This window comes from Bombus flavifrons, chromosome 1 (assembly GCF_040668555.2).
Source record: "Bombus flavifrons isolate JBK064 chromosome 1, iyBomFlav1_principal, whole genome shotgun sequence".
NCBI classification, from domain to species: Eukaryota; Metazoa; Arthropoda; class Insecta; order Hymenoptera; family Apidae; genus Bombus; species Bombus flavifrons.
In genome coordinates this window covers 2,762,813-2,786,606 of record NC_138442.1, presented here as the reverse complement: position 1 = coordinate 2,786,606, position 23,794 = coordinate 2,762,813, and the positions used below count along the sequence as shown (strand labels likewise).

The following is a 23,794-nucleotide window of genomic DNA, read 5'->3' as shown; positions in this document are numbered from 1 at the left end:
GAATCTAATGAAATATTTAATTAAATATAACGTGTTAAAGTATTTACTTAGTTATGTTTATTCCAAATTGTTTGTTTCGATATAATTTTGCAAAATATTAAAGAACATATACTTCTGTAAATAAGAATATTTCTTTTAAAGTTGAAACAATCATATAAATATTGGTATACACGCATTATAAATTCATAATTTTATTTCTTATATTTTGTTTCAGATAGAGAAGTGAACATTTTTTGCTCATTAGCAGTTGGTAGATAATAGTGTTAAATCATGAGACATAAATTGATATGTTAGTTCCGTTTGCTGTGAACACTATCAATGTAGTGAATACTCTGCATGATTACAACTCTTCCGGTGATGCAAATAAGAAGGAAAACCTTTGTTTGAGTTAATGGATTAAAAACTATTTGAAAGTGGTCTGTAGAACAGTATAAATCACAGAGATGGCAAATGAAGTTACAGAGTCACAACCTTTCAAAAACTTAAAAGAATTATTTGATAACGTGGGTAATTTAAAACCATGGCCAGAAATTAAAGAACTAAGAGATTCAACCGATTATGTGTACAGTGGTTTAGAAATAAGCACAGAAAGAATGCAGTTAGAAAAATTGGATAGAGAAGTACAACCGAGAACATTGCTTTGTCATGATATGAAAGGCGGTTACCTAGAAGACAGGTAATATTTATAGAAACCACTATATTTATTAATTCATATATTATACATAATATACCCGTGATTTTTCAGATTTATAAATGGATCAGAATCTTATGATTCTTACCTATTTTATCATTGGAGTGTTATCGACACATTTGTATATTTTAGTCATCATTTCATAACTGTGCCACCTTTTGGATGGATTAATGTAGCACATAATCATGGTGTGAAAGTTCTTGGTACTGTAATTACGGAAAGAGACGGTATCTGGGATGTCATACTTGAATCTCAGGAAGAAGTAAGACGGTTCGCAGATGCACTAATACTTGTTGCAAAATTTTATAAGTTTGAAGGCTGGTTATTAAATGTTGAAAATACCATTAAAAGTGAGCAAGTTAATAATTTAATTTATTTCGTAAAATATCTGACAGAAAATATTCATGAAGCAATTAGAAATTCTGAAATTATATGGTACGATAGCGTAACCAATGAAGGAAAATTAAATTGGCAAAATGAGCTTAATAGTAAAAACATGTAAGCTTATTACATTCTTATACTTTTACAATTGTTTCTGTTTGTAAATCTTATTTAATGTTATAAATACAATATTTCAGAGATTTCTTTTTAAACTGCGATGGCATTTACTTGAATTATAACTGGACGAAATCAAAATTGGAAAACAGTGTGGCACTCGCAAAAAATCACAACAGAGATCTTCATGATATTTATGTAGGACTTGATGTTTGGGGAAGAGGTTGTCCTGGTGGTGGTGGATTTAATTCAACATATGTAATTACAATATTGCTTATTTTATTGTAGCATATAGTCATTTAATATTTCATTAAACCATTATGATCACAGGCTTTACAAAAAATACGACATGAAGGACTTTCTGTTGCGATTTTTGGTCCAGGTTGGACTCACGAATTTTTCGGATCTAAGACATTCCAAGAAATAGAAGATCTATTTTGGGCACAGTTGTTTCCTTATTTATATGTTCATGTACCTATCTATGAAGAAGAAGTATTCAAAACATCATTTTGCCGTGGCAGTGGCAGCTTGTATTATCGCTGCGGTCAGGTATATTAAATATCTTACATTATTTTTAACAAACTGAATTTATTGCATGAATATATCATAACTGAAATGCACATATTTTACGCAGCCACTATATGGAAAGGAAGAGAGAAAATTTAAATACAAACCATTTTACAATTTATCCCTGCAAAATCCACAAATTTCTGTACCTATACCGCACATGAAATTTACATCCTCTCCTCAACTTCCAGAACCGAAAAGTGAAAACGATCGAAATGAGTGTTCAGAAGAATCGATACAATATGTTTATGAAACGAGGAAGAATGTTATTCGAGTATTAAAAAATGTTGTAAATATTGAAAATAAAATGCCAATGCTACATGTAAATAGTTTCGAATTTTGTAGCCAGTTTTCTTTCAAAGGTGGTGGTTGCATAAAATTAACTACAAATGATCTTACGACTGGGTCATATCACAGGTGAGGGAGTTCTATATTTTATAATTAAATTTATGATAATTCGCACAATTCTATTTTTTATATTAACTATGTGTTTAAATCCATTTACAGGCTATTTCTCGTTCACATCGAATTTCAACAAGACATTGTAGCAATTATTGCTTATAAAGAAATGGAGTCGTCCACAGCAAACGGAAGTCAACACGAACCAATACTAGTTCTGGGCAATAATACCGGCATAAAATCCATCGTTCATTATGAATCAAGGGATTCGGTTTCAAACTGGAAAAAATGGTAAGTTTACAAAATATAAATTGGAATATTTGCAACATAAAAAACAAAAAATAATTAAAACTAAAAAACATTTTATTAGAAGAATAAAATAATTGTAGGGATATGTAATGTCATTGCATTATATTAAATATTTATATAGCATGAGTTATGATTATACTCTGAATAAATGTATCTCACACACATATATTTTTCTTATTTAGAAAGCAGGTATATATATATATATACTTGTAATTGATAATTTTTAAATATTTGTTCATACAATTTTCTAAGAACATAGTGTAATAAATGCAATTGGTTACATGTTACAAACGGATTAATTACAGTTAGCAATAGTTACTACCATTAATTGCTACTGTTCAATATAAGGAACGTGTTAAAATTACATGATTCTCGGGAGTATATAACTTTAAGACTATTTTTCATTGTGCTATGCTCTTGGGATCTGCCATTTCAAAGTACGATAAACTAGGGCTTGAGCTTAAGTTCTTAGAACTACGACGTGAGACACAAAATACAGTTTCTAACTTCTAAGTTAACAAAACGAAATCTTAGAATGAAAGTATATTGCATTACGTAAAATTTTTAAATATTTACAAGACTTTTAATTTTCATATTTTAAGAATTTATATAACAGCAAAATAATCTATTTCAATGTCGAAAATTAAGCAAATTAAATCAAAGAAAATTAAATGGTTCCATTTGGTTCTTTTAACAAGGATAGTTCAGGTATTATCTTAAATTTCAAATCGTAAATGGAGATATATCAAACCTTTAGTTTGAAAATTAATTTGCAGTTTCTAAAAGGTATCTTTAAGTTTATAATCTTTTTTAACTGTTGCATAAATGCAAAAAGATATTCTATTTAAACGACAATTTAAATTGAAAAATTTTCACACAGGAGAATATTAACAATAATTTTACTATTAATTCCATGTAAAAAAAGAAGTAAACAACATTCAAATTATTGATTTATGTAATCTTATTTTTATTCGTTTCCTGAAATTACATAAACTTTTCTAAATTCCATAAAATAAAAGTCTTTTTCAATGGAAAAACATTTTAACAAAAAAAGGAACTTCAACATTATAAAAAATAGGAAAAAAGGAAAAGTCTCTTAGATTTAAGGTATACACAAAAATTTTGTATGTTCCTGCTTTTTTCAACAAAATTACACAATACATAATTTCCTATTCCAGAATGAAAAATCTAGAAATGCCAATATAGTCTGATGTGTGGTCTCGAAATTCTGAAAGCGTCGAAGAAGTCATGTTTGTATTAACGTTCGTAATCCCATATTCTTTCTATTTAACATGAAATTTTCCTTTTTGTTGTCAGCATTTATCTGACGAACATGAGGACTGTGAACGAAATTGGTATATCTTTCGCGAGGAGTAACGTCTGCTATCTGGGAGAGATCATCCTCAAACAAAAGCAGCGACACCTGAACGGTAAGTCTGCTTCTCGTACTTTATACTGTTGCTTGCATTTCGCGTTCCCTCGAGAAATGTACATAGCAGGTGGATTGCGTCACAGTAAAAGTGTATTGCCAGAGGACGAGGGTTTCGACCGTGTAAAAACCGTTCTCCGACGATCAGACCTGGCTACATACACCTTTTCATCTTTGAGAACCACTTTAGTGAAAGGAATACCAACGTTTCACCATAGAATGTCTATCCAACATATCTTATCGCTTGATATTTCATGGGTCGGCTTCGCGATTATACGATAAGCCCATTTCTCATTGGTCGACCCTACGGTATTAGATGGAGATCGCGAAGCTAATCTCTATCATTTTTCCTTTTCTCTCTTCTTCTTTTTTTGCTTATTCATGCACAGGCGCATGAAAGCATTTGAACAATTTTGTACATATTTTTTAATATTATATATTATGTGTGTTGTACGAAACATTTTGAAATTCTGTTAACACTGTTATAAGATTCGACTATTATGATCATATTGGTGAAGTTTGAAACGAATCTGAAAAAATATATATAAATTACAAGATACCTAGTACAAGTATACATATATTTTGTACAGATCACAAGAATGCTTAAGCAAGAAATTATTTATTACTAGATTCTGGATTTTTCTGGATTCTGGAAAAAAGTAGAATTTATATAGAAAATTGTGTAATTATTTAGGAAGCTGCTGCTTTTTTTGATTTCCATAATTTTTTCATATGTTGTAGAAATCAACATTTTTAACAACTTTTTTTGCACGTTACTGCCGCACTTTTGTAGTTTTCAAGATATGTGCAAAAAAGCTGTTGGTACCACTACAGTGAATTCTGCCTATAGTTAGGTGTCCATGATAGCGTATGCGTTACTGTCAGCCTGATAAAATGATACCTAATTCAAACCTATACATATATACTATAAACAAAAGATAAGAATTAGGTTTGGGTTAGCCGTTATTTTATTGGATTAGGCTTCACAGCGATCGACAATCAGCATCAGCGTACAATAGGCAGAATTCACTGTAATGGTACCGACAGATCTTTGCAAATATCTCGGATATTAAGACCGAGCAGCGGTTACACGTACAGGAAAAAGTTGTTTAGAATCATGCGGCCGACAACATATTAAAAAAGCATAAAAATTCAAGACGGCGGCAGCTTTCTAAATAATTACCAAGAATTGTTTTAAGTATCAAGTATCATGGAACACACTATATATCGGATATTTCACGTATTTTTTATACCATGTGAATTGTGTACAATTTCTTACTTTCAAATTTCCTATAAATGCACGAAAATCCGCAGTCTATTCATTACATCAGTAAATCATAATATTCAACGAGATCATAGTTAGCAATATTTATGTGTTAAGACCATTATTCATAATGTATACTAAGTTTTTATTCAAATGTTTGCAATAAGTATCCTGTAATTTGTATCTAGATTTTTAGATTGGTTTTATATTTTACCATTATAATCGTGACAGTCGTATTTTATTAGTGTGCTAACGCAATTTCAAAATATTTTGTATGACACATATGATATGGACTTATGATTTTTCTATTTAAATACTTCCTTCAACCGGTATTGTATCTTTCACACTTTTTCGTGATTTAAATTTCTGCTTAATTTGCAACTTCATGTTTGCTACAGTTTAACTCGTTCGACGGTTATTTTCCCGATGCAAGGGTACCTGCATTCCGCGGCGGTAATTTATTTGACGCAAAGACGAAAAATGTCTGTATGCCTTCTTATATGGAGAACGAACGGGGCCGCATGAACGAGGTCGCGACACCATAACTTCCACTACTTTTTTCATTCATTAGTCGCATTTCATAAATTGTATGCTGGATACGATTGACTTCGATTCATCATTTTCGATTGACACGTTAACGCAGAGATATACTAAGATGCTGGCGGTAAATCGATGATCCGGACTTTCTTTTTTCTTTAATTTCATTCATGGTACTTTATCTTTTTGTAATTTACATAATGTTGCATGATGGTACTGATTTCTATTCCTTCCTGTTTGCGTAATGTGGACCATTGATAACTCACAGTGATACTGTTATTACATTTCCTTAACGTACATAGTGTATAATAATTTGCAAAATGTAAATTCTTTGTGATAATTCGACTTTAAAAGTATTGAATTATTCAGCACGTAGGCATAGAAAGCTCTCAATGAATTGCCAATATATTAAATTTTGTGGAATGTTATGTTCTATGAACTGATGGATAAAGCCATAAAATAAACTAAATGTCCGCATTTATTTCTAACGATGGAAAACTAATAGTTCAGCAAATGTACTATAGTTATATAAACATTAAATCAAAATGCTAATTTATTATTTGTAGGAATTTATCACGTAATATCTCTTTTAATAATTTGCAACAGTAAATCAGTATAATTGCCATTATATATTGCAAATTATACTAGATATTATACAATTATATTAGAAATTATATTAGAAAAAGAACGAAGCCTTGTTTAAACAAAATTTATTCTTTATTTTCAATATATCCGTTTTTGATTTATTATTTATTTGTTTTATGGAGAATTATATTTGTAAAATATCTTGTATTCGTGCGAAATAATTTGCTAATTAATCAAAGTAAAGTTATATTTTATTATTATATCAGTAGCTCACTAAAGTATTTACATGCTTACCATAGAACATTTTCATGAATCTATTATGTACTTCGTGCAAAAATTTGTGGTATTTTATTAGCACTATAATGAAACACGTTGTTAAGATTATAATATTAGAATTTAAAACTAATGTGGAAATGTGTATAAAAGTTACAAGGTATTTATTGCAAATTAGTGCGGAGAATGAATAGTTGCTTTAAACATAATTAGTGCTAAAGATGGTCCCACTAAATATTAATATTTATTGAAATAACAGAAAAGTGACTATCTAAATAATTTTCTGATCTTTGTAGAGTTTAATTCATATTTTAGTTTAAATGATTTTGGTCATGAATAATCATTACAAATGATTAACAAATTTTTGATTATCGGTAACCAAATATTCGTGAGAAAATATTGTTACCGGTAACCAAAAAATATTTTCCATCAAAACGAAAAATAATTTCGGTCATCAACACTGATTATCCGTATAATCAAAAGATTTTTAATTATTTCTAATAGTTATTCGTAAGCAAGACACTAAAAAATTCATATGTCTTATCATTTAATTTTCTAAGAAATTTTATTAAGATTTAGCGATTGCTGTTTTCCATTTAAACAAAAAACTTAAGTGATTATCACTACTAATAAAATTTTTAAAAATATCTATTATTTTTTATTTCTGGTTGAAATACTTTCGCGAGCTATTGTGTAGCTCTAGATATATTTTTAACTAATAAATATGTATATTAATTGTGTCGAATAGAAAGTTCTCGGTGGGCTACTAATGACCCAAGCCTGTTTATATCATATTAGGTAACGTTCGCTTTAACCATACAAAAATTGTGTCAATATAACAATGTATTACCATACTACGTGATCGCATAGTGATCGATAACTTTGCGACTGACAAGTTGCGCGGTTTAAAATTCATGTCACATTGTATTACAAATCTTGACAATGCACAACACCCACTTCGAAACGAACGGTAAGTTGTAAGGAGGACAATCTGGTTGGCATTATTCGCGAGTATAGGTGTCGATGACACGTGAAATATCCGCAATTGTGGGATGTAGCACGTTCCACGTGTCCCATTTCAATTTCAAATTTGTCAGGAATCTTCTTACGACTTGTTGACGTTACGAAACTTAATCCACGTTTATATCAATAATACGTAACTTTTTCAATTTTTCTGGCGACTTTTTTTTATTAAATTTCTTTAAGATTTCCTTATGGTTGATTATATTATTTAGGTCAGGGAGCAACAGCCCGATAAAGCTCTATATTCACAATAAATTAAAATTCCAGATCTGCTGAAGTGGAGGAAGAATTTAAAGCGTGCGCTACTTGAAATATCAGCGAACTGATTTTAGAACCAGACAATTCTTGCAATATTTGTTGTAGATATTTACATTAGAAAATGTTATTAGGATAACACTTTTGATTCAAATTTTTTTTCTGGGGGTTATGAGCCTTATTTTCATAAAAAACGGAAATATTTACGTATATGTGTATACTTGTTTATGTATATATAAATATTATGCATATATTGATAATAACTATAGAATTTTGAACAGTCGTAATCTCGTGAAAAAAGTATCATCGACAATTTGTGCGCGTATATTTCACTTTTTTATTCCTGTTAAATTAAATTACATCTTCGAGTAAATTTCAGGGATAAGAAGCTTTTCCTTTAATCTTTAACTACTAAGATTACAAGCGTTTATGTGTTCCAATGTAAGTATGTGTGTATAAGTGTTTGATTGCACCGAACCGTTCGAGTATAGGTTTAACTCTGATTTCGTTTGAGTTCATCTGAACTTGGTTTGTACAGGACGCACATTGATTGGTTGCCGTGTACACCGCTAATTTTCCAAACAACGGCATTTTGAGTGTCGCGGCGACACTTGCGCTGCAGTTGCACCCTTTCTTGGTGACGATGGACTAATACCTGAACGTATAATAGGTGGAAATATTATCGTAAAATCGGACAGTGGTTAAAATTTGCAACCTTCGATGATAGCATCAAGTAGAGTCACCGATTAGATGAAAACCTGGAATAAAACCTCGAATGCTGTATAGCGCATTTTGATCAAGATTGAATTAGTAGATCATTTCAGTACACACAGATCGCAGATATTTCGTCAGAAACAGTATAACGCAGTAACTTCACCAAAATTCTAAGTAGACCTTTATTCCATTCAATTGATCTAACCATAGCTAAGGTCGTACGCATTCCACACACATACGGGCACTTACGTCAGTTTTTTGAAATCAGTTCCTATCATTGTTACCTGTTCAACAATGAGTCATATGAGTCAATTGGAGTTTTCAGAATATAGATTAGAAGTAAGTTACAACTGTTCCCCTTTACAAGCATACAATCTTTTTAGAAATCTCATTACAAACGAAGAACTGATTCTGGACGACGGTCTAGATATTAATTGTTGCAATCGGAAGTTGTAAACTTTGACCACTGACCGATGTTATGACATCTCCATATCACTTTCGCATATTATACATGAGATATTCGCTTTTTCCGCAAGATCGCGGGATTTCCGCCACGTCATTTGGATAACGAGTTGCTATTGCGAAGTGTTACTTAATTACCTTTCGGAAATATCGAATTTATTATACGTCTACGGCTATTGAGCACGAGGGAAATTAAAAGCCTTTAGAAGGAAAGTTGCTGTTGATATACTAAATTCTTTTTTTTTTTTTTTTTTTTATTTAAGATTAGATATTCAAACTTTTCTTGCAGGTTTATACAGCTCTAAAAAATAGTCTTCCTTTGCTATCAAATTATAAGTTTTGTCCGGAACATAAATAATTATAGCTTTGTTAGTCAAAGTTTGATTTTTCCTTTACACGAAACGACATGAATTTGTGTATATTTAAAATTACGAAAGTAAACTATCTCGTCTAAAACAGTATTTTAGTGGATTAAATATAAATTTTATTAAAAGTTATAGAACAATTTTAATTTCTTATAAAAATGAAATTTAGTATATTCTGCATTGTACTGCTGTATACACCGGTTAATAGCTAAATATTATATGAATATCATTTTCAATTGAGGATTGCATATATGTATCAATATTTTGAACATAAAAATTGTTTTATTTAGGTATAAAGTAAAATAAAATGGTAACTGCAGAAACCTAGAGTTAGTAATTAAAAGAATGAATGCTACTATGAGTAGTAATGATTAATTCTAATGAATTAGAAATGAATTCTGATTCATGGTATGCTCAGTTGTACGCGGTAAAAACGTTACACAATAGTATAATCGACAATTATCACGTAATTAATTGTGTCTTTCAGACTTCACAAATCTTCATTATTTTCAAGCGCTACGCTAACAGATTTCATTTACAGAAAAACTTCCAATTAATAAGGAAATATTTTCCATTATTTATATTTATAAGACAGGAATTTAAAAATTACCTCAGTGGTAGGACATATTCCAGGAAAACAACAAATGGGATATACTGGTCAATGAATGTCATTAAATTTTTACTTTTTAAAAATACCACGTTACTTGTGGAATGATCTATGTACATATGTATATGTCGGGTTTGTCGGGTTGGCGTTAATCTTAGAGGCGCGTAGCGTATCTTCATTAGGACAAGCCATCGTTGTTGTTCAATGGAGATTATATTTACAATTATATGTACAAATGTTGATTTAACAGAGTTTGACAATTAAGCGTGGTAATTAGACACTCTTGATGTTAAAGACAATGTTCTTTGGTTCAATAACGAATCCACGGTCAACGGGAAAACTCTTTGTACAATTGAATATGTTTTGAAACGCAAAGTGACGTTGGCCGTGACGCTCGGTATCTTTCTGACTGACTGACAAGACGATGCGTGTAAACTCTCCAAGGTGATCGCAAGAATAAAAGACTGATACGATCGCATTTGTCAATTGCATATTGACCGGGGATATCAACAAAATTCCAGGGGCCGTTACTAGGCAGATCCGCATAGAGTCGTCATCGCTCCTGCCCGGGTCTTGTTAGTTAATACAGCGTGTGTCCCTGAATATTGGTACTTCTTCTGTTAAGTAAAAACGTTCATCCCGTGACCGTGGCTACGTTCGGCGACCAGTCGTGTCACTTCGAGCCCAAGCCCAGTGTCACAAATCTCGGGCAAACATAATCAGATCGTATCTCAACAACTACTTCTAAGTTCTATTATTTAAGTACAGCTATAATAAATAGTTTAGACCAAAGTATCGGGGATCTTCTGAAAATTCCAAAAGAAAGGCCCGATGTCCCTACATCTCCGACATATATAATACTTACATACATATATTTGCAAGGACTATAATCAATCTAACTAAGGTTAATTCTTTTTGTAAATTTTTAATTCATTAATTTTAGACGTTTCTGGTTAAGAAATCACCTGGTTAACAGGTTAACAATTTTCTATCTGCCTCGGCCAGTATGAAATTATTCGAAATTCGGTGCGTGAAGAAAGCAATCGCGTGAAACTTAGCCGAGCAATCGATGCGTTCCAATGATCTGTTACAGCATGGTCCAATACCGTTTAAACCGTAACCGACAATAATCAACAGTTTCACTGACCACGGTGATAAAGTTAGCGCCAGCAATTTTCGGGCGTGCACCAGACACTAATAGCTACCATCCATTGCGAGCTCTGATGTTCTCGAAGCGAACAGCCACGGACCAGTTGCTCGTTTGTTTTAGCAGTCACATCGCGAACGAGCAACCCAAATTACGTTCTGCCTACCGTGTGTCGCAATAACAACTATTTGTAATCGGAGAATGCGACCGGCTCATTGATATTCCTGCGGTTATCGGGTCGAATTTTTCTGCGGTTCTACCTGCTGTTACACTTTGCATTATAAGACTTCTTTCTTTCTTTTTTCTTTTCTTTTCCTTCTTCTTTCTTTCCTTTGTCCACCATGTATGTTTCACTTGTCAGTTACGTCAAGTACTACTTGTACACAGTGGCTCATGAAAGTTTTCCAACACTTACCATAGAACATTTTTATAGATATGTACGTTATGCATGTTATGACACTGCTGACGTTTATGCAAATGTGCTTTTTTATAGAATGCAAATGGGAGAACGAAATTTATATAAAGATAGAAGTTTGTTAGAATGATTAGGAGACTATAAAAATGTATTGTTTTATTTCACTATTCTTTGTATGATGCATATTTTGCATATTTATGTATCAGGATATATGCAAAACGTATCACGTATTTATGTGACATATTTATCTCGTCAAACATGATATATAATTAAAAAATCTATTGATTCCACAAGAAGATAATACATATGGCTTTTGATTATTAGTTTGTCATTGATCTGTATATTTTAGTAACATTCGTGAATTGTTAAAGTAAATCGACAAAACCGTCCACATACACTTACAGAAATTTTTATCGATATATTCTATTTGCTATACGTAACATTTTGAAGTTTCATCAGTGTTGTAATGAAACACAACTATCATAACTACACTGCTCAAATTTGTAACGAATCTGAAAATATATATAGAGGTTACAAAAATTATTCTATTACATTATATCGCATTATAATAACAAATTGCGTTTTGCGAAAAATCACAAATGATATTTTTTTTATTTATCGAAGCTTTTGATGTTATTATCTACAGCTATCTACTGTATAAATACTTACACCTTCGCGAGACGCACATTGCTTTCGATTTGCATGTAACCTTTCACAGCTATTATTCTTCTACACGGTCTTCTAGTTACCTGTGCGTGACAATTGTGTACGCATTATAAGAAAGTATTTTTTTTAATTGTCTTATAGTTTCTTTGCATTGTTCTGCTCTTAAATATCGCACGATTTATGAATTAACTTTTAGCCTATTAAGCAAGTAGTCGACCTTTAACCAGAGATTTCTATGCTTACGAAATTAAAAATTAATGGCAAATCAATTCCATGTATTATTATCAGTTCACGTGGATTTAGCGTAATCTTTTACATTACTTAGTAATGATATTTATTAAGAGAGTATTTCAGTTTCAAGCACCACTTTCTAGACTTACTTCGGAATTCTTTTATTTAAGATCTGCGAGACTCTTCGGTATCGATCTTTTCACTTTCATTTATTTATGTTTCAAAAATATTCACCATTCTTCGTGTCGTAAGTGGATACAATTGAAATTAATTGAATTATAAAGCGTTTAGTGCGGTTTTTTAAGAAAATATTCTATATTCTATCGGCTAACAGGTTCCTAACCGAAATTGATTTATCTTCGATTAACGCACTGGGACTACCGACGAAGAAGATATAAAATTTACATCACAGAAACGAAAATGAAAAATTACATGAAAAGATACACGGTAGCTGGAGAAAAATAAATCCTCATTCGTATATTTAACAAAAAATTATTCAAATCTCTAATAGTGTGCCATTGTAAATCTATGAAATTTCTATAACAAATTTCGAATTAGTTATTTCGCCTACGCTGTGGTGGTTCTGTCGTTAACTCTGATCGGTTATAGAAGTTTTTGATCAAAGGATGACCCTAGTTGATAGGTTAAAATTCATCGGAGTCTTGATACCGAAAATCGTGCACCGTAAAAGTAAAATTCATTTGACTTGTGGGACGATAAACGGTACCAAAATCGTGTTACATCGCGCGATCGAACCTATTGTGGAAAATGCGATAAAACGGCGTATGATGACGTGCTATAGGAAAATAATGGTTCGTTATCTCGATACTAGATGCTCGTTCGACAGCAACTATAATACTTTTAAGGTCCTTGATACGGTGTTTAAATTACGTCAACGATGGCCAGCTCGTACGATTCACGGAACGTATAATCTTCGACAGCGAGGATCGGCTCTGTTATGGTCGATAAAGCGAAAGAATGTCGTCTCTAGTCCTTAAGGTATTGCATAAACGTTCTTTCGCAACTATTCTAAGTACCAGTATCTTGGACGTTTCTTTTGAACCGTGCCTCCTCGACCGTGTTTACGGCGGAAGATCGATGACTTCTCTCTTCCGTCATCATTACCGTGTTGGCGCATCCTTCAGCTTCCATCCACGTGTAGGAAGCAACACAGTGGGTGTTGAACTCCGCTAGAAGAATTTTACAGGAATTACCAGAGGTTTGAGTACTTCTTGAAAGAATGTGTTTATTTTTGCGTTCATTTCTTCGCGCGGTTTGCTATTTCTGTAGCACATTTATTAATAATTATAAAAATATAAGGAAATGTTACTAGCATTAACATCGAAGTCTTTGTAATAGTTGAGAGGAAGCTCCTTCGTCTGACTTCAGAAACTAAAGAATCTGAATATAAGATTGCCAAGTTAACGAAACACTTGTATTAGGTTTAACGAATCTAAATGTCAGCTTTGTTATTGCATATTGGCTTTTGAAAGTCAATCTAATCGCGTCGTAATATTTTATTACATGTACAGAGATTATAAAGCGAGTATAAGGTGATTATAATTTTATATAGTCAAAATACTTGTTATTATTATTTATTATATCAGTAATGCACAGTATTCGGTAAAACTATCTTTGCCATTAATCATATTAATTTAAGACTATTATTCACGCTGTATTACTCTTTTAATTGATGCATATTTGCGATTATTGTGCCATAAGCTTTACATACACTTATCGATATAATTATGATTGTCGTGTCTCATTGTGGAACTAACGAAATTTCAAAATATTTGACATAACACACATAATATAAAAAATGTCTATATGTGTTCGAAATTGGAATACTTTTATGAGCTGCTATATTTTGTTAAGATGAGTTTTCAACGAAAATTTGATCGGTTAAAGCGTGATCGGATAAGAAGGCGTCTACTGTACTGAAGAATATTTGAGGATAGAAGTTTGCAATATCAAATGCTCGTATCAGGTACCTGAGTTAATTGAGAACAAAATAATGGGAACTGAATTGCCGGTTGTGTCAGTAGCATTCGAAATGTGCACTCTGAAACGATGCTTTGTGTGAATCGCGTTCCTTGTTCCTAACACTGCAAATAAACTTTCTACTGTCATTTAAGCAAGATTTTCAAGGCTTTCACGAACATGATCTTTATAGTTACACTATTGTTCGAAGCTTCTAGTGTTTCTTGCACAATAATTTATTAGCTAATAATATTACTGAATTGACAACTGACAAGTTGTGCGTTGTAAACTTTTACACGAACAGCTCTTACAATTTTAAATCGAATAGGATAACCGATTAACTTATTGCCCTTTCGTAAGAAAATTTACTAGCACTGGTAGTTTGTAACAATATTACCTCAGTTGTGAAATTGTGCTTTCTATAGAATTATTTTCATGCTTCGGCAACACATTTAATATTCTCAAGAATATACGCGTTTAACATTCGCAAGAAATCTCACATCGCCTTGATGTAACATACAATTGAAGATTACAGAAACAGAGGATTACAGGATAATTCTGACTTTTATGTTATTCGGTAAATAAGAGAATGTACTTTAACATAGCATAACTGTAAAGAGGAGTAACTTGACCGATGCAAAAAGATGAGCCTTTTAGCAGTAGATGATAAGTTCATGAAGTTTTATGAAAAAACTAACGACACATTTAATATTATATCTACGATATGATAATCTGAACTTGAGAAATTAATGTGATATAAATAAGTTTCAAGAGAACTCTATAAGCAAATTTGATAATAAAACAGGTTTCATAATGTGTGACTGGTTAATAAGATACTGACTTATAAAAATGTTCTTATATGCAATACAAAAGGTGTATGTATCACGTTTTTCCATTATTCTTGTGATCTTCATTATTATATATCTAACGATAATTCTTTTATTTATCAAACTGATGTTGAAAATTGCGAAATAGTTCATACAAACTATTTCTAATTTTCCTCAAACGTACAAGTTATTTGATACTAAAAAGAATAATGAAGAAGTAATACTCACATGTAGAACACAGATGATGAAACACAGGTATCGTGGACACAAAGGTAACAAGACACACTTTTAGTCACTTCAAAAATCGTTTACATTGCATATATAGATAACAATAAAATTGACCTTTCATTATAAAACTATACTTTGTATTGAGAATACGAAGACGTTAAGGAGATATTAACGTTGACATCAAACATGTGTTAATACCAAAGGCAGAATAAAATCGAAGATATGCAAATACGTAAAAATGTGCCAAAGATGCATTCAGGTTTCAATACGTCCTCTGATCTTTGATATCAACTAGAATGATCGAATCCTAAAGCATTCTTTTAAAAAAAGCATATCCTCTAACGTTATTGATTATACTGTCAACTTTTCTTTTTTATTTATTTGTTAAAATTTACAATCAATTCTCGCGTTGAGAATTTTCAGTAATTTTTTTTGGCGTGGCGCAGTGACATGGCTAATTATTTATAAGTTAATACTTATTATAGATAAGTATAATTTATAAGTAAGTATCATAAATAAGTAAATATTACTTAATTTAGATAACTAATTGAATCTAGCGTTTAGGTCTAGCAGGTAGTGTCTCTTCAGCCTGCGGATCTGGTCCGACGTATCAAGTAGTCCAGTGATTAGGGGGTTTCGATGTTTGTTGACTCTTTTGTTGTATTTGTCGCTATATTTTGCTATTTCCTCTTTGACTGTTGGTATCTTGAGGTCGCGATGTATTAGTTCGTCGGTGACATACCAGGGTGCATTTATAATGAATCTTTGCGTTCTCGATTGGAAGCGTTGAAGTATATACTGTCAACTAGCTATCGTTCTGTTATTTAATTTTATAAGACATTTTGAGCGAGGAAGTGCTTAATCTTAGTATGTATATAAACGTGTATATAACATAATTTAAACATGTATATAAACATAATTTAACTTCCATATTGTGCTGTAAAATTCTGCAACACACAGTACGTGTAGTTAGTAGAATTAAAAAAAGTATACATTTCATAAAAAATTGCACAAAAATTTTGAACTACCATCTAGTTAACAGAACTCTGAGATGTTTGACAAGATTCCTTCGAAATTTCAGGAGTATGATTATAATAAATGATATATTTTATTATATATTATATATATAATAAATAAGTAAATATATATATATGTATATAACTTGTTTTCATTTATGATACTATTTTCATCTTTTCTTCTACACATCTACTTACGCATCTGTTCGTCATATTGCAAGAATCATATGACATTGCTGAAAAACTGCAACATTCATTTTTTATACACTACTTTCAAATCCGGTCAATCATTGACTACAGATACAAATCTGCAATTTGTGCACTAAGATCTGAAGTTGGAAAGAATAAACAGGCAAAATGTATGTATATGTCTAACTTATAACCAATGAATCTGTCTATTGTAATATGATAATAGGAAGACTATAACGAAAATAATGTACACATACAAATGTATTCAGATCCGCAAGAATGATGACTCTAAAATTAACAATTTCCATGATAGGAATAAAAATAATGTCATAATCAATAACGCACAATTTTAAAGACGTAACAATTGAAGAGACGATATACAAATATTTGAAACATTCAAAGTGTAGTATTTTTTATAGTATTTAGCAGGTGTATACGTGTATAAGGGATAACGTAAAGATGTTTATTATAATATACAAAGATAATACGCGGATATTAGATACGTATAAATATTATAATACTACGTACATGTGGAAATTGGGTTTGTGAAAATTTAGAATGAAAAATGATTAGTATCTTGTAAAATTTGACGAACAGAATAAAAACTAAATTAAAAGTAGTGAAGAGGAAAAATAAATTACGTTAGCGGTTTAAAATCTGAGAGGATTACGTACTAGTTTTATAGCAGTATTAATTTTCTCTGGTTCTACGTTGTATTCACGTCTGGACAAAATTTTCTGACGTATGTGTTCACATATTTAACTGAAAAACACATTCTTGTTTGTACAAATAATTATTCTGGTTTCAAATTTGTCTATCTGTTTACTCTTCTCGTCAGAAGATTTATAAAAATTTTCTCAGCGTTAACTAATGCAACTTCAAAATGAAAACATCCATTTACACGAAACATATAAATTTCTCACAACAACATGAGATGAAGAAATAAAATTTGCATAATATGATAATTCGAATCTTTGAAGGAAACGTATTTATAGTTGCGTCGTTAATTTATTCTCTTTGACATGTATATGATTAAAATACCCTTGGCGTAAATTTTGGCTAATTTTATTATAAATCTTTCAAAAGGGACAAAGGGTTATATATATTTATAAATTTATCGGGATATCATCGAATTTATTTCTCCATAGAAAGACATGACATAATTCTTTCATGGAGGTTCAATGACACACACGTATTTCTATTTCACTTCTATTGGGTCAACGACCAAATAATTTCCCGGTGAAATCTTGGAAACATCTCTGTGCAGCATTTCAATTGCTACGTACTATTTTACACAGTCCTTTAATGTATAGTTTATTTTCTAGCTATGAATTCTTTAAGCACTGTCGCAAAATATTAAACGGCAACAGTTTGTGTAACAGGTAATTTAACGAATGTCAAATAGACAGAAATTATAAATGTCTAGAAATATATTAATTTATTATATATCAAAAATATATATATATTGTTATATATCGAATCAAAGAATTAAATACTTTGTTCTAAAGCTTCAATGAAATTGCAGTGAAAAGTAATTTGAATTTTCCTGCTAATATTGTCAATTCTTACACTTTGCATTTAAGAAAGTTTGACAGAATTTGCACGTAATACATGCGTCATTGATGGAAAGAGAACAAAAATTGGTTACTTCTTATAAGGATGAACAACTTTTTAAACGGCTAGGTTAAATGCTAATTTGTTAAAAGTCTTTTTGAAAGTTAAATTTCAGTTTATCGTACAAATAGGCTCATTTGTTTCATTGCACTCACATCCGTAATATTTGTTTATCTATATTCTAAATTTTATTCCATTCGTATTCCTCATTTCTATTTTCCTCTATCTCAAATCTCCTCTATTGTTTTTAATTTGTTAAAAATTCACATATATATGATAAGCATATATTAAAGTATACTATATAACAAAATACGTGCATGTTATTATTAATAACATACATCGTATAAAGTGTAGAATATCAATTAAAATTAAACAATCTAACTCGTGTCTAAACTAAATTGTAATGTTTACGTAGGATTTAACGTACACTGCAGCTCGTATGTATTTGGATACATTAATTGACTTGTTTTGACAATGCACGAATGTTACTAAAACGTATGAATTAATGATCTTTAATGATCTTGTTGTGGAATAATTATTCATTTAAAACTGTATCAATGTCGTATTGAAATTAAATACATGATTCGTCTAAGTGTTAAATAATATTAAATATTATTGCCGGAGTTAATCACAATAATCTATCTATCAATTTATCACATCCATCTTCATCATATCTACTGTACATATAGCTTTATCACCAAGCGAGCTAAAAACAATGGATTCCTTAGGTAACATAACTCCTCCGTAATATTTGATAGCTGCAGGCATAACAGGCAGTTATAATATTCAAGGATGACTGTAACAGAGAATAAAGTCGTCCTGGATCTTTCTATTCTACCATGTGTTTTAGCAACATTTGGGTCTTGTTCATACAAATCGATCAAAGTGTGCATTGCCCTTAAAAAGTATTCAGACACTTGTTTACTTTTGATGTATATTTTACAAAATTAAGAATAAATTATTATAACTACGTTTATAATCACTTTAGTTTCATATAATAGTACACTATGATCGAATTGAATTACTTTTTGAACGCTAATACGCAACGATAAAACTGGTGTTTGTAATGGTAAAATTTTATAAGACTATTGACGAAGTCTTCAGCTACAAATTTTTTAAGTTTTTAATTTTTTGATTATAAATTAGATAAAGAGAGAGCTTCCAGACAGATGTAATTTGACTTCCGATGTTATTAGTAAAATCAGCGATATTTAAGTAGCAAATTATGCACGCTGGATAGGAAAATATAATGTTGCTGCTTTTTAATAGATAATTTATTATTATAGTTTGGTGATTGCATAAAAAGGCACACGTGGCTACAGAAACTATTGGCATACCATTCTATTTATTACAGCATTTACATGCTAATTAATTAGGTCCAAATATACTACATTTCATATCATTTTCATATCAGTAGTACTTTCATATGGTTACAAAAATTACAAAGACTGCTTCATTGGAGAATAACGGTACGTGCCAATAGTTTTTGTAGTCACTATACTAGGCTTCTAATTATAGCTTCTAATTATCAATTTATCATTAATTTGTACACTTGGAATAAATCTAAATAATGTTATCGCAAATCGTTTCAGTTGTCTAGACACATTATCAACTATCAATGATATCATCACAGATTATCAATGTTTATGAACTATACTTATCAACAATGCTTATCAACTATACTTACGAGCAACAGTACACTACAACGGACCATTACGATGTAATACCTCTAACCGACCTGTAGTTACGATCTCCATTTCCCTAAGCTTCAACCTTCCACCTCTGATACTTCCGTCTATCGTTCAACCCCCTCAAATAGGCGATCGACAATATAGAATCGAGTCGTATAATGGAAACCGATAGTGCCTATGCGATCGTTGCTCCCCCTCTAAGGAATAACAGCCGTGCCATTTCCATAAAATCTTCGGCATTTGGTGCTTGTTCTCGAGAGGCAACAAGAGGAGGAACGTTCATATTTACAAGATGAGATCAGGCTGTTTTGCTGTTCGGCCAAGGCGATCTAGTCGTTGGTTTTAGCATGGACGGGGCAGAGAAGAAGCGAGTGAGGTCGAGAGTCGGTTCGTGTGCCTCGACCGCGGAAACATTTTCAACGGGACAGCCTCTCTTCGTTCTCGTATCGTGCTGAAGCTTTTACATTGCACGTAGTACGTTTGCTGCGAATAAACGCAGTCATCGTGTCGCAAAAGTAAAACGTGCCTGGTCACCAAGTCGATCGGTAGATACGATTTGAAATCCGCTCGGCAAGCGAATCAAATCAGCCCAGAAAGATTAGATTGGAGAGTTAACCAGTTGGGGTTGTAGCGTGAGAGACGGAACGTTGAAGCTTGGAAACTGTTCTTCGTGGGATCACGAGATCGTAGATACGTAACGAGTTGAGAAATGTTGTATCTAGTTTACCAAGTTTCAGATTGTTTGTTAAAGCGTGACATTTGAGGATTTCGACGACTTTAGGGAGTCAAGATTTCGATAAAAATTTTAATCTCTCGAATTATATATATATTATATTATATTAAAAACCATAATGCACTAAATACAGATTGCGTTAAAAATTATAGATATGACAATTTGAATCTACTGTCAGAAGAAAAGTTAATATAAATCCTATTTTATATTGAGAAATTTTATTATATGAGGTGGAGCGGTAATCGCAGTACATCCGGCCAGGGGTGATTCTACGTGAAAAAATAAGAAAGCAATTTCGTATGACATTTGTTCATCTGCGGCTTCGTTTTCGAGAAAATCGACTTTGAAGATTTGACAATTATACCTAAATTTGGTTAATTCCGGATAAGAGTAAATAATCGACAGGGATGTAAATTCCATTTGAAAATAAGTAAAAAATATAGAAAAAATATAGGCAAATTTTCAAATTCGATTTTCCCAGAAACGAAGCGTCATATGAAAAAATGTTATTCTAGAGTTTCGACTTATTTTTTCATGTAGAATGAATGCCTCTTCCCGGTTGTACTACGACTATCGTCTCCATTTTGCATATACAGGGTGGTTGGTAACTGGCGGTACAAGCGGAAAGGGCGTGATTCTACGCGAAAAAAGAAGTCGAAAATATAGAATAAAAATTTTTCCTTTGAGGCTTTGTTTTCGAGAAAATCGACTTTGAATTTTCGCTCGGTACGCCTGCACTTTACCACGTCTCGTTATAACGGATCGTTGTCTCGATGGAAAAATTAAAAAAAAAATTTTTGTTCTATATTTTCGACTTCTTTTTTCGCGTAGAATCACCCCCTTTCCGCTTGTACCACGAGTTACTAACCACCCTGTATATAACAAATAAACTGTTCTTAGATGTATATCAGCTTTGCCAACCATTTGGTTACCAATAAGCCAAAAATAATTTTATCGCCGATAATGCCAGTGATTATTCTTAGTCAAGAGCAATTTTCATCGTCGATGATAGTTATTGAAAATTGTAATCATTTATAATGGTTAGATATTTGTAACTAAAGCATTTAAAAATTAATAGCTTTTAACCATTTAATTTGTAGAAAATCCTTTTAAGATGTAGAGTTCAGTGTCTTCCATTTCCATTAAAATGAACTGTTTCTCAAAATCTTTCTTCGTAATAATTTTCAAAATGACTGTTACTTTTCGTCCCCAAAGAGAACACAACGTCGAGTAGGTTTTGAAGCGAATTCTGTCATAGACATACTCGATTAACCGTGACTTTCTACCAAGTGTAATTAGCGCATTCCTTATCCGACGAATTGCAACCGCGAACGTGATTCGCGTTAGTAAAAATATCCGGAGGGAGGATAGTTTTCGCAACGTGGATCGCTTCCGCGATTGCTATTAACCAACGAACAAATTAATTTGCGATCGCGTGCCCGTCGCCGAAAGTAAATCCAACGGTGAAACCTATCGTACCTTAATTAAAATAGATCGTGTCTTAAATCTTTAAAGGAATGAAAGTAACTGTTCGCGTGAAAACAGCCTTTCGAAATCTTTAGAAGATCGTGCTTCTTCGTTAGGGAATGCAGACGAAAGTTAAAGTCTCGATTTATCGGGAAGAATTTAATTAAAATCAATTTAATTAAAGATATCAATTGAAGTGATTAATCGTTTGATTATTGTTAACGATCGTATCTGACACGCGTATATATGCAATAATAATAATAGCAATAAGGTACTTAATAAATATAACAATATATTATAAGCAGGTATATGTAATATTATATATATAGGGTGAGTCTCGTAACACGGTGGCTTCAAATAACTTTGTAATTATTCTGTGAAGAAAATGTTTCGAACAAAAGTTGCATAGACATTGTTGAGATATGACGGTTATAGTTTGTTCTTTAAATGGGATGCCTAACACTTTTTCTCGAATTCAGATAAAACATCATCAAATTGTATGTTAAAATGTATTACGCATGATAAGGTCTAAAATTAATAATTGTTGAAATATTTTGAAGTTAATCACTTATCGAAATATGCACTGAGCAACAGAGAATGCTCATGAGCTTCGTAAAATCGACTACGAATACCACCAAATTTTCTGTGACCTGGATTGATTTTCAATGACCTTGAGTGAATATAGTCGTTGAATTCATTATTATGTGTAGTAAAAAATATGTAATAAAAAATATGTATTTATTTTTACAATATTTACAATACAATATTTATATTACAGTACAATATTTTTAATTTTCTTAACATTTTTTTGTGTCATCAATATTTTCAACAGCAACTAGCTGTCATCTTATAAGCTGACATAAAGAGCTGATAATTCATTATCGCACAAACTATACATACCAGAATAATTGTAGAAGTATTGTTAAATATCGATTATTAAACATTGTATCGTAAATGACATTCGATATATTACCTTACATTGGACATATTGCTGACATATTGTGCATATTTTTTCTGTGTATTTTGTATGCGTATGTGTCACACTAATTTGTGTAAAATTAGTGTGCATAAACGTCCATAATTTAATTATTGCAAACAAGAAATGACTCATCCACCTTACGGTTACAGTGACTATATTATAATACATAATCAAATCACATTGCAAGACAATAAGTATAATACATTATTTAACATAAAAATACAATAATATATTGTCGTAAATTATATTGGAGACATTACGGAAAGATGATATAAAGATAAAACTACAAGCTAGGTGTACAGCGATTATTTATTGATTAATAAATGATTCGAAATTGTAAAATTATTATAATAATTAATAAATTATACATGGAAATATAAGAATAAAATTATGATTTTGAATCAATTACACTAATTTTATTCTCTTTATATATAATCTTATTTTTATAATTCCAATTATTGTGTAGCGATCAATCATGGTACTAGGTTACATCTAATTACAGATTAATTACACGTGAGAAAATATAAGTGGATTTCTGTTGATACTCACATTTTTTATCACTCGTTGATAAAAAAAAGTATTTTAATATGAAATAGTAGATAAGAGGAATAAGCTGACAGATTTAATATGACAGAT

The 23,794-nt window shown here is 31.4% G+C and overlaps 1 protein-coding gene across 5 annotated transcripts in view; it reads left to right on the top strand.

Annotated features, from left to right (window-relative positions):
• The first annotated feature begins 367 nt into the window (after positions 1-367).
• The window catches only part of ENGase (cytosolic endo-beta-N-acetylglucosaminidase), a 60,946-nt gene continuing 37,519 nt past the window's right edge, over positions 368-23,794 (top strand). The window contains exons 1-8 of one of the 5 annotated variants that reach the window (XM_069121554.1): positions 368-676; positions 746-1,189; positions 1,270-1,444; positions 1,517-1,735; positions 1,821-2,170; positions 2,261-2,443; positions 3,779-3,891; positions 16,034-16,344. In XM_069121554.1, the coding sequence (XP_068977655.1) occupies positions 444-676; positions 746-1,189; positions 1,270-1,444; positions 1,517-1,735; positions 1,821-2,170; positions 2,261-2,443; positions 3,779-3,891; positions 16,034-16,095 (1,779 nt within the window). In that variant the 5' untranslated portion in view covers positions 368-443 and the 3' untranslated portion in view covers positions 16,096-16,344. Of the gene's footprint in view, positions 677-745; positions 1,190-1,269; positions 1,445-1,516; positions 1,736-1,820; positions 2,171-2,260; positions 2,444-3,778; positions 3,892-3,957; positions 4,530-5,552; positions 5,573-7,784; positions 8,141-16,033; positions 16,345-23,794 lie in introns of those variants that run through there. The other 4 variants (XM_069121565.1, XM_069121581.1, XM_069121546.1 and 1 more) reach the window with 4 other exon arrangements.